Here is a 12,971-nt window from a genome sequence, read left to right on the forward strand (position 1 = left end):
TTGTAGACGATGTAAATGTGTTTTGATCTTAATAAAGCTAGCCATGATGATCTTTTGTACTCCAAATTGGAATAAAAAAACAGTTGATTTTCTCTCTTGGAACTAGGCTCCTTGAGGAAAAACCTTAGTAGTAGCCACGCCACAGGGCAGACGCTAAACGACATCCACACATGCATCTCTCATCAAGTCTCGGTGACTGACCGGCGACTTCAGATTCTAAATCGCCGGTCGTTGCACTGCAAGTTTCTGTCAGCTTTTTTCTTTTCTTCTTTTGGCCAGTTCCTGCCCAGTTACTAGCTACTTGGCCGAATGCAGTCCGCATACTAGTATTATTATTTCAAACGGTATATACGAGTAGTAACTTTTTAATAGAATATACGGGTAGTATATAATCTCCTAGCTACACACTCCACATGTTTAATTGTGGCACCGGCCGTCGTGCAGGCCATGGCATCCACGAAGCACCCCACGAATCAGTCCAATGAAGGACGACTTCGATCTTGACCGGAAAATATGACTGGTGACTCGCGTCAGCCCAAACACTTGCCGTGGAAAAACTAGTACCTCATCCATCCACACGGCCGCAGCTCCTCTCTACGTACGTGCCTATGCCTTCATATACGAGCACCACCCGACGTTGCACCGGGAAAATATACACACACACATTCGTAGCACGAAACAACCGTTCACCACTACCACCACCACACCATTGCCACCGCCATGGATCGCTCACCTTCCAAGTTCGTCTTGCTCCTTATGGCAGCAGCGGCGACCTGGAGCTTCTTCCTCGTCGCCGACGCAGGCAGGCTCCAGCCCAGCTGCATAGGGCGCGAGAGGGACGTGTTGCTGGCCTTCAAGCAAGGTATCAACGACACCGATGGCAACCTCAGGTCGTGGCAAAAAGAGCGGCAAGATTGCTGCCAATGGGCAGGCATCACCTGCAACAACGTAACCGGCCACGTCATCAAGCTTGACCTTGGCGGAAGATATTATTTGGTCGGCCAGATAAGTCCTTCCTTGCTTTCGCTAGAGCATCTCGAGTACCTCGATCTCTGGGGCACCAGACTGTGTGGGCCTGGTGGTCGTGTTCCAGAGTTCCTGGGTTCCTTAAATAACTTGAGGCATCTTGATTTGTCCGGCATGTCTTTCTCTGGTATGGTGCCTCCTCAGCTTGGCAACCTGTCAAATCTGGAATACCTTGACCTATCCGGCATATATTTCAATAATACGCGGTTGGGCTTAACAGACATCTCGTGGTTAACCCGTCTACCTTTGTTGATGCATCTTGATATGAGTTATATCAATCTCAGCTCAATAGCCGATTGGCCTCTTGTTGTCAATAAGATTCCATCTTTGGAGTTGCTCGATCTTTCTGAGTGCTCGCTTTCAAGTGCAAACCAATCCCTCGCACACCTAAACCTCACAAATCTTCAATACCTTGATCTCTCAGATAACTACTTTGATCATCCAATTGCATCCAGTTGGTTTTGGAACATAACAAGCATCAAGTACCTCGACCTTTCTGGTACCTCTCTCTATGGTCCGTTTCCTAATGCACTAGGAAATATGACGTCTCTCCAAGAACTTTATTTTGGCCCCTATTCTACCAATGGTGACTCACCCACCACAACTGCTAACATGGCCACAATGACAGTAGACTTGAAAAATCTATGTGATTTGGAAGACCTATTGCTTGATGGAAGCTTCTCCTCTGGGAACATAACCGAGTTTATAGATAAACTGCCAAGATGTTCGTCCAACAGATTGCAGCGTTTGAGGTTGAGCAGCAACAATATGGTTGGAATTCTACCAAACAGATTGGGGAACTTAACCAACTTAGCTTTGTTGGACCTTTCTTACAATAACATTACTGGAGCTATACCGCTAGGCATAAGCAATCTTTCTTGTTTAGAAACACTTGATCTTTCTAACAACCTTCTTGTTGGAGCTATACCGCTAGGGTTGGGAAATTGCACTAGTTTGCAATATGTTTATCTCACCAGTAACAGTCTCAATGGACCTATACAACCAGGGATACAAAGCTGCAATAGATTACAGGACCTTTTGCTTTCTTACAATAGCATTACTGGAGCTATACCACCAATGTTGGGAAACTGCACCAGTTTAGAAACACTTGATCTTTCTAACAACCATCTTACTGGAGTTATGCCACCAGGACTGGGAAATTGCACTAGTCTGCAATATTTTTCTCTTTCGAACAACCATCTTACTGGAACTATATCACCAGGGACAGTGAGTTGCACTACATTAAATGACCTTGACCTTTCTTACAACAATCTTACTGGAGATATACCACCATGGCTGGGGAATTGCACTAATTTGCAGTCCCTTTCTCTTTCTAAAAACCTTCTCACTGGACATGTCCCATCTGAGATTGGTCTGCTCGGCAGTTTGACTAGACTGGATCTTAGCAACAATAATCTAGATGGTGTGATAAGGGAGGAACACCTGGTTGCTCTAAAGAACTTAGAACACCTGGATCTATCACACAATTCTTTCTCAGGGCATCTGCCATCAGAGTTTGGAGCTACCGGATTATTAGAATTGACATTATCCTCCAATTACTTCAGTGGGCATATTCCTGAATATATTTGTATGTTTTGGAACCTAGTTGTCTTGGATTTATCAGACAACCTTTTCATGGGTGGACTTCCTCTATGTTCTCGAAAGCCTAACCTGGTTTTCCTGATTTTAAATCACAATAAGTTTTCTGGCAAGTTCCCATCATCACTGAAGAACTACTCGAGTTTGGCATTCATGGATCTTTCAGTGAATAGTTTCTATGGAACATTACCATCATGGATTGGAGATTTAGTATATTTGCGCTTTCTGCAGCTAAGTCACAATTTCTTGTGTGGAGATATTCCAGTGACTATCACAAATCTTAAACGTCTTCGTCAACTGAGTTTAGCAGGAAACAGTATATCTGGTGTTATTCCTTTTTCTTTGTCAAATTTAACAGCAATGACCCAGAAACATCCAAAGAAACCTGGGGTCGACATGTTTGTATGGTACACCAGCCGTGTGGGTAAATTTAGAGAAGTTTGGTCTATAGTGATGAAGCGTCAGGAACTTAAGTATGGTGCTAGAATTTTTGATGTGATCAGTATGGACCTGTCGCTCAACAATCTAACAGGTGAAATTCCAGATGGGATAACCTCTCTCAATGGACTATTGAATCTAAACTTATCATGGAACCAATTGAGTGGAAAAATTCCAGATAGGATTGGAGCTATGGAATCACTTGAATCGCTCGACCTCTCAAGGAACAACCTTTCTGGTGAAATCCCAACAAGCTTGACAGATTTGACTTATTTAAGCTCCTTGGACCTGTCATATAACAATCTCACAGGAAGAATTCCACCGGGACGCCAACTTGACACCCTCTACTTGGAGAACCAGTCCATATACACGGGCAATGTTGGTCTGTGTGGCCCTCCTCTTGAAAGGAATTGCTCACGAAACAATGCACCAGAGCATGACAATCAACGGAAAATCAAGAAGGTTTCTGAGCCTCTGTTGTTCTTTTACTTTGGACTTGGGTCTGGGTTTGCGGCTGGCCTCTGGGTCGTGTTTTGTACCCTACTGTTCAAGAAAGTGTGGAGAGTTGCCTATTTCCGCCTCTTCGACAAGTTGTATGACAAGGCATATGTGTTTGTGGTTGTTACTTGGGGTAGGATAACCGGCAAGGCGACAACAACTTAAGTGTGACACCCAACAAGATAATGCAAATCTGGTGATGTTATTTCACCCTACTACTGAGGTATGAAATAAATGAAGGTGCCAAAGCATTTGGCAGCTTGTGCTAGTATGCGTTCTTTTCTCTCCTGTAGACTTGTAATACGAACTTTGGTCTAATGCATGTAACCGTTATATTGGATTGTACTTATGAGTCATGACGAACTCACATGGTCTTAATTTTCCAGCTCTAGTTCCTTTTGTGTTGATGGTTCGTAAGCTGTAAGCCAATGTTTTGTGAGTCTGCTATACAGTTAAGCTTTTAGTGAGGGGCTGGTAGGAGTGGAACTAAAAGCCATGAAGCACAACAAAACGAACTAACAATGCGAGGGGTCATCCATCTCTATAGATTGAGGAATCGTCACATTACGGCCGAGCCAAGTTTCATATGGCTGCAAGACTGAACGTCCAGCACTTCTTGAGGGGGACAACACGAGTAGGATACAATACAAGGGCACACATGTAACCAGTTTTTGCGGTGGCTCCCCATTTGAAATGAAGGGTGGGTGTTTGGTTTTTTGTTTCGTTTTTTTTTTAAGATTTAGTTAGACAAGATGACAACTGAAATTTGTAGCTAAAGCAGTGAAAAACCGGAGGTATAAATTTACCACTGAGTTATAAGAACGTCCTTCCATTACACTAGTATATACTCCCTCCATTCCTAAATATAATACTTTTTAGAGATTTCAATACGGACTACATATGAATGTATATAGACGTATTTTAGGGTGCCGATTCACTCATTTTGCTCCATGAGGGAGTATTATGCATTCAGTGATGCATGTTCATATATTTCCCAGAGCTTATCAACTACTTACTGAACCAGCACAAGCACATTTACATTATCTAACCATAGTCGTCAATGTTGGGTGGACAGAGAAAATAAATGATTCCTTTTTTTCTGATGTATTAAATTAGACAAGCACATCACTAACTGAAACCAATTCTTGCAATGGTGATTGCTGAAAAAAGAACAAAATTTTCCAAATCCTAGATGTAGCAAGCAGTGGAACAAGAATTTGATGCAAGCAGTGGAACCACTCAACATATAAAGGGGGTCTTCTCTTCTAAACCCCAAAAGACAAAGGCATCGGTCGCAAACAGCAATCGCACTTCAGGATACATAGGAGTACCGACACCCGTTACGTACCATCATAATTCCTAGTTAATTAATCCAGTACAAGTTATAATAAGGGCTGCCAAAACTCATATTAGTCACTCAAGGAAATGCTGCTAACTACCGCTCTACCATGCTGCCACCCAGGTCACCGAGGATGTGGATACCATCCAAAAGCTTCCCATTATCTTTCATCTTCATTTTGTTTTTCAGGGACAACTGAACATAGGTCAGGATGGGGAAATTAAGGGTCAAGATTTCAAAGGAATAGCAAAGACAAGTGCAATGGTAGGCAAAAAAATGCCCTCTAAAGTGAAAGTACTGGATTTGTTCCTACAGAGTTTCTTTTGCAAAGCATCAAGGATATAGGTTAAGTGACATCATATCCTAGACATGGATGTTTCCATTATACAGTTTGCAATCCAGTTAAACAAATCTCTGATAATAGTAGGACAGACTACACACAAACACAGATTACCCAGTATAAGTTGAATTACTCACTGGTCACATAGAAAGAAAATTTCACGGTGATATATCTGCATCGATAATCGTACATAAGAGATATATGATCCACTAAGCAAAAAACTGTGATATATTTGCTTCAACATACAGATATGGAACATTCATTCCACTATACATTTACCTTCTGGGATAATGACCATGTTTATACATTTGAGCATACAATTTTTACTTTTACAGTTAAGAACGCCTGATAATCCAGATTTCAGAAAACATTGATAAAGCAGGATGAAATGTCCATTCTAAAACACGAAACAAGTCATCTTTGAGCACCACTATAGGTTGCTATTATCAGACTATATATGGGGAAGAACAAGTTCAGAGCATGTTTTCTGGTACCAACACAAGCTTTAGCAAAAGTAAGCCATGGAGAAGCATGCCATGATCTGACACTTCAGGACATGTCTAGCAGACGGCAACGAATGCCACCAACAACAAGATTTTGAATTTTGTATCAAGTCTCGAGTCCACAAAAGTATTACTAACATTGCTAAAAAAGTATATTGGGCGATACAGAGTTTGGATTTGGAGTCATCAAAGTACCAAGTAGCAGTAGGGAAGTAAATGGTAATTTTGTTCCCACAAAGATTATTTGTCTTAGGTTCCCATCATGGTAGTCCATTTAAGGGGGTCTTCTGTAATCTTTTGGCATCCAAGAAACAAACCTCTATTCTTTTTAATATACCTCTTTAATTTCTCGTATATATCCACAACCTCCTTCTCAACTAACCAATCCCCCACCCACGTGCAAGGGACACCCTTATTCTCTCATGCAACACCTGTATTACGGAAGTGTGTCCCCTATTGACACCTTATGTTATGAGTTTATGACCATAGTGCCCAGGTGTTTTTTAACAATCTTAGCACAAGCATTCGAAAATGTCGCTTGGCAAACAAGTTAAAATGACCTAAGGAATCAATCATATACCTAACACCACTCTACAGCTATACCAAACAGTATGATGGAAGATGCACATGGCAAAATAACATAACCTCAACAAGAGCATTGTACATATCATCAAAAGGCCAAAAGGCAAACCTGCCACGATTAAGAACACTTCAGTGTAGGGAACGTGGGAGGCCAGATCATCATAAAAGGATGAACAGTACCCAAACCTTCATCCTCTTCCGGCAACTCGTAGACTTTGCACTATGTCCTGCACTTGATATCCGTATAGAGCAGGAATGGAACCATCCACAAGAACACAAACTCATCATTGTCTCCCACCTGGATTATCATATCAGAGATATGCTTACCCTCAACCATGCAACCTCAAACTAGTAACCATGTCGTGCAAACAAATGGTGTCCGCCAGCAACCAATCCCCCCCCCCCCCCCCCCCCCCCCCTCCCCCCCCCCCCCACCCCCCCCCCCCCCCCCCCCCCCTTGTGGAGCCAGACACTAAGCTGGAGCTCCTTCAACTTCAACTCAATCAGATATATAGAAAAAAAAGTTATCCGCTCGTGACAAAATGGTGTACAAAGTGTTTAGCTGCACCCCTTATGGTAACTGAATTGTGGAAAAACTTGATGCTATTAGATCCAAGACAAGAATCCTGCTCAGGCCAGACAGGATATAGATTTTATTGCTCGCAAGCACGGGTTTTCTATCCAAATGAAGAGAAGAGGTATGTGTCGTGGGCGACGTTTACATATGCCAGGCACCATCTTGCAACACATATACGCGCGCGGTGGAAGTATTTGTCACCATGGCAAACTCCATCAACACATATAAGTAGGACAAAAAATCGCCCTCTTCTTTGGAGAAGACCACACCCTGAGTGAAACTACTGAAGTCCCGGTATTGGAGGTATGTGAATGGTGGGACATCGACCATGCCTCTGTCAGGGCAAAGCGGGGGGGGTGCACTCGAACACTGGCCCCTGTTCCTCCTCCATTGCGCCTTCAGTGGCACAATGTGGTGAAGACGCTGCCATTCCGACAGTTTCAAATCAGAACATTGTGGTTGCCGGCAGTGGGAAAGCCGATGTGGAGTATTTTGGTGAGCAGGTCGCCGTCGTCCAGCACCTTGGATACAGTGGCCGCGGCTGCCAGTGGGGAATGCCGCTCTATGTCACCACACACACACAATTTCTTCTCGGGTTCGGCACTGGGAATCGGCATTCAAAAATAAAAAAATGCAAATGGACGGCAACGCAGTGGATTGATTTATTCACACTGCAAATGTTTGCAATAAACACACAACACACAGCTATGTGCAGCAGACAGCAGAGCATACGCAAATTACAAACTGCACGAACTGAAATTTGGGAGAGAATCCAAGAAATATAGAGAGACCGGATCTTGATTACCACTGGGGAATCTCGGCAAGATCCATCTATCCCCACCCTTAGCTCCCGCGACGAGTAAACAATATAGATCTAGCTAGGGTTTCCCGCGGGAGAAGAAAAGAAGTTGGGAGTGGACGGGAAGGAGAAGCGAGCGCACATCAAAACAGAGGAGAGGGGGAGAAGTGCCGTACGCCGGCCGCCGGAGACGGGCTCAGGTCGCCGGCCGATTCGCGGCGGAGCATCGTCTCGCCCGGTGAGGCGTCGAGGTGTTGTTTGTCGAATCAGGCCAGCTGAAGCGAGCTGCGGAGCGAAGCTGAGCTGAGTCTGAAAAGTGAGGGGAGACCCAACAGTTTAAAGCCCATCAAAGATCCCGGTCTAACAATTAAGGCCCATTGTGTGAGCGCCAAACATTATCAGTAGTGGGACAGTATTTCTCCAAAAAAAAAAATCAGTAGTGGGACAGAATCTCTGGGTTTTCTTTTCACACATATATGAACAATTTTCCTTCTATACGTGTCAATTTTCTCTCTGAAGTGATGAACATATGTTTCGATGGTGGAACATCTCGTCGCACATACAATAGGTAAACATCTCTTTTGATATAGGCGAATAAATCTCAGTACTCATCCCTTTTGAGATACGCGTATAAATCTCAGTAGTCATTGGCGTTTATTTCAAAATACATGAATATATTTAATAGTAGATACTACAATCCAGAAATAATCTGAGCATATGGCGCAAACATTATGTGAACCCTGGGAGAGTCTCTTTCACGAGTAGCATATAAAACTAAGTGAAAATGAAAAAAACCCTGTAAACCTGATATGTGGTTTATTATTTTGATAAAATGTTTTTGAGTTCTTACAATAGATATTTTTTGTTTATTATTTCTATAATAAAAATAAACTCCTTTTTTTGAAGTTCTCCAAAATGCATTTTTTTCAAAGTTTCTTTGAGTGTTTTTTTTCTCTGTCTATAGATCCTTGGGTGTCATTTTCATGATTTTTTGCACGCTCCTGACGCACTCGAGCATCTTCGGTTAGAAAACAAATTGTTTATGTCGTTTTATTTCATAAAATTCACTATTCATCACAGGTGTAAATGAGCCAGGGCACCAAAACACCGCACGTAGAGTAGTATACTCTATATCCTATACGGAGCGCCAGTTGTCTACAGTTGTTAACTATACAAATACCATATGTATGAGGGGCCATTGGCAATGGCGCGACATCATTAAATGCCAATACATTTGGCGCAACATCTCTAAGACACGACAATCCAATTGGCGCGACTATTTTGGGGTCAGGTATACAAATAAGTTTTTACAAGGGCCAGTGAAGCACTTCAGTTAAAAAAGGAAGGACATTTAGTAGTACTACCTCCGTCTAGGTGAATAAGTCATTTGCGTAGTATAAAAAGTACATCATTTTCATCTGGTAATTAAAACTTTGTCCGCAAAGCAAAGGGAGAAAATAGAGGTACGCATAACACGAGTACACCATACGCGCTTATGCGGAACCTATGGACATCGTGTTATTTTCCTGCGGTGAAGCAAAAGGGAGAAAACAGAGGTAGGCACAACGTTAGTAATACAACGTAGGCGCCAATGCCTATGCGAGCCGATGGACGACGTGATGGCCGATGGAGGAACGCATGGCTGGGGAGACACGGTGCGTTAAAAGCACGCCAATGGGGTCACCAATTATTTTTGCAACGTTATAATCAATCATGGGGTACGTGCACGGGCATGTCCTGTGCATGCTCCTGACCCTAGCATGGCATGGCGCCATGTCGTGCATTGCATTGCATGGACCAGCCGATTAATTAGTTGATCGGCGCACAGTGAAAATTGTTCCGGGTGCATGTGTGTCCGCGTGTGTAACGTAGCCTAGCGTGTGTGCGCTGCCGTGATTTGTTAGTTTGTGCCGTCTTTTTTTTCTTTTGCGGTGATGTGCCGTTGTCTCTCCTGCTTTGCTTTGCTGCTCAGGACGTAGATATGTCTGTCGGGCCGCTCGGCTTGGGTCCATATATCCATGGTCCTACATACAGTGCACCCTGAAGTGTGGGATCCAAGATGGGTATGCCATTCGGTTCACGCAACGCGAGCTAGCTGTCCTTGGATCTTGGAGCGAAGTCTTTTTAAACCTTGACGTTGCAGAGCTCGTCAAGGTTTAAAATAGACTTCGTTGTAGATATGTCTGTCGGAACTCAGGGTGGGACGTGCATAGCAAGCTGATGCGGATGCATTCATCAATTAGATGCGTCACTGCTGACACGTAGCACCCGGTTTCAGTTGGTGATAGGGATGCTACCAGTACGTGATTCCTCATCGATCTTGCATGCCCGACTCACGAAATTGCCAGACTAGAAAGCACAACGCACTACAGTATAGTGGTACTCCTGCTAGTCAGCACTACGTACGTAGGTGCTACAAGCCTACAAGGAACATCAGTATAGTAAGCATGAATGGGTACTCGAGGACCTCCCTACACGTACGTCCTGTGCGTGTTTAACTAGCAAGAGCAACCCCAGTCGATCCCTGGCCTGATGGACTAGCATTGCACAGTACTAGTACTCTACATCGGTTGATCAAGGAGCACCGGGAGCAACTCTAACGTGGGTCATCAAGTCGCCCCTAAATGTCTGGACCAGTGTGTCCGGACATTTTTTTTTACCGTTCAACGGGATTTACCAAATGTCCGTGAATTGGTCCAGACGTTTGAAATCTCATAAACCGTCCTTAAACTGTTGTGGCGGCTTGACCATCATGCTCTTCGATTTGGCGGCCGTGGTCTGCCGTTGCCAGTGGTCTCTGCTGGCAATGGTTGGGTCCCTTCCTTGGGGCTTTGCGAGGTGGTGGTGCCTTTTCCTTTGGAGTCATCGTCGAAGAGTTCCTCCTCTCCAATAGGCCATGGTTGGTCGTTTCTTGTGTTGTTGTGGTGGATGTTGGTGTGCCCGGACCCTTTTCCAGGTTTGGCAGAGAGTTGTGGGGAATTCTGGGTGAAGGCTTTACTGATCAGCGGAGGTCGATGCAAGCGACGGCGGCGACTGCCGGAGTGTTTTCTTTTTTGAAGACGTCCTCAAAGAGCTCGCTCACTTTTCTCCTGGCAGAGGGCGAGCAGGTGGTGGAGTTTTGATTTGGCCGGTTGTTGCTTTGTTGTGGGTTTTTGCATGATTATCCCTTAATAAATCAAGCGATTATGTGGTTTTCGGCCTAGTTTTTTTTACTAAACCGGATCAATTCTATTATTCTTTATGAAATTTGCAGCGCCCTGACCTCTGGGCGAGGTTTTGTAAAAAAAAAAGAAAAAACAGGAATGAAAACTGCATTTTCAGATCTATACGTGTGTGTAGACCTCCGTCCCAACAGCTACTTAGATGCTATCACGTGACGGGTGGGTGCATGAAATTGAATTCTCTGCTGCCACCAGTGTAGGTCAGGCTGCACATCCTTTCTCCAAGATAAAGATGAAGGAGGAGGGCTCGTCGGCCCTGTTTGAACATGATTCCTAGGTTAGAGTTAGTTTTAGTTAGTTAGGACTCAAATAATCCAAAAATATCCAAACATAGTGGATTAGTTTGGGTTATTTGGATCTAACCCACCCCAAAAAACTAGCCCACACTAGAGGAGCTTATTTAGGTAGTTCTTCTAGGTCCACTAAAAAAAAAATGTTACCTCTCCCATCCAAATAGGGTCCAAAGTAGTCAAATAATTAAGAAAGAATATTTATTGTCAATCTAACCCTATCATCCAAACATTTCTTTGGTTAGAGTTAGTTTAAAGTTAATTTAAGATTAAAATATAACTCTAACCTCTAACTTAGTTAGAGTATCCAAACAGGGCCGTCATCTCGCTTCCTCGTTTCATCAGAGGATGGTGTGGAGGAAGCAGACGAGACGGCGATGGGCCTGGGCTGCAGCAGCGGCGTGGGCCTGATATGTCCAACAGACAGGGCCCACCGACGTCCTCTCGCCGACGTCACACTGACTTCTTTGGGCTCCACCGCACTCCACACCACACGTCCTCTCCAGCTACACACTGACAAAGTCACTCACACTAATTATACCACTGACCCCTAAAAAAAACTAATTATACCACTGACATTGTAAATCAGTCGAGCTACTCGCTGTTTAAGCTAAACGTCTGCTTATCCAACTTCCAAGTATTATAGATCGATCCTGAGCTCTGGAATATATTTATATATCGTGTGCGGCAGCGCGCGTGCAGGGAGAATAAGACAAGCCTGGATTTGATACGGGGTATTTCTAAGTTTATGGAGACATAATCCGTATGGTTGATTACAGAATCATGATGGAGGCCACAGCCACCTGACCGCATTTGTTTAGCACTAAATCCTGTACCACCAGCCACGCACTATTTTTACGCCTGCGCCTACACAAGTTTCCAAGAGGAATATGTCGATCCTCGAAAACAAATCAACATTGTACGCACGTCAAATGAGTATTTTGCAATCTATACTCTCCATGTTGATACCGACGGTACTTGTATAAATAGAATGCATAGCATTGAGTCTCCCTGGGGTTTTCATGCAGATTTAGGCCTCACTTAATTTGATTCAAACCAAAAGAATTGAATATGGTTTTATTTTGGACATTTTTATCATTAAGCATTTTCCTTGCCATTATCCTGTGTAACTATATATATGTGCTAGCTAACTACCATGACGCATGGTACAGCTGCGTCACACGGGCGTCTGTCTGTACATGCATTTGAGACGACGTGTGTGGAGAACCCCAGGGCGACAGACAGACGTCCCTATTTCTTGCACCATCTCCATGAAACTATTTCCTGTCCAGCCGTCCTACTCGCACTGGCATGGCCCGGTCACTTCCCCAACCAACACGTACTGAACCATCCATGTCAACTAGACGCGTCGGGGCCGTCCAAGAAAAGAAATAATCAGGCGCGCCCGTAGCCGACGTTCCTCCATGTATAGACAGACAGTGCTGACAACTAATATAGCCGACATGCATGCGACGCACACAATGTCCGTCGACGGCGAGATTTTGATTTTCAGACAACTAATGAATTGCTAATATGAAATCTAAATCCTAAAAGATGTGCCTTTCAAACTCCACCCTAGTGTTCTTAATTCTTATGTCGGAATATAAATTCCAAGTTTTTCCCCCTTGTTGTTGCCCTCCAATATAACCTCTTGTTGGTCCGTTCACTGCAACTTTGATCAAGACCGCGACCATTTGAAGAGATGATTGTAATGAGCTTATGCAAGAATCGAACCTAGAAGCTGTTGGTTGAGACCATA

At 43.8% G+C, this 12,971-nt stretch overlaps 1 protein-coding gene across 1 annotated transcript; it reads left to right on the top strand.

Annotated features, from left to right (window-relative positions):
• Positions 1-573: 573 nt before the first annotated feature.
• On the top strand, positions 574-8,023 carry LOC125514915 (receptor-like protein EIX2). The gene has a single exon (XM_048680287.1). It carries the CDS (start codon positions 721-723, stop codon positions 3,724-3,726), a length of 3,006 nt encoding a protein of 1,001 aa, XP_048536244.1. The 5' UTR covers positions 574-720; the 3' UTR covers positions 3,727-8,023.
• The last annotated feature ends 4,948 nt before the right edge of the window (positions 8,024-12,971 follow it).

The sequence above is a fragment of the Triticum urartu genome, chromosome 6, assembly GCF_003073215.2.
Source record: "Triticum urartu cultivar G1812 chromosome 6, Tu2.1, whole genome shotgun sequence".
NCBI lineage: Eukaryota > Viridiplantae > Streptophyta > Magnoliopsida > Poales > Poaceae > Triticum > Triticum urartu.

Coding starts and splice junctions, on each gene's coding strand:
- LOC125514915 (XM_048680287.1), top strand. CDS start 721: ATGGATCGCTCACCTTCCAAGTTCGTCTTGCTCCTTATGGCAGCAGCG.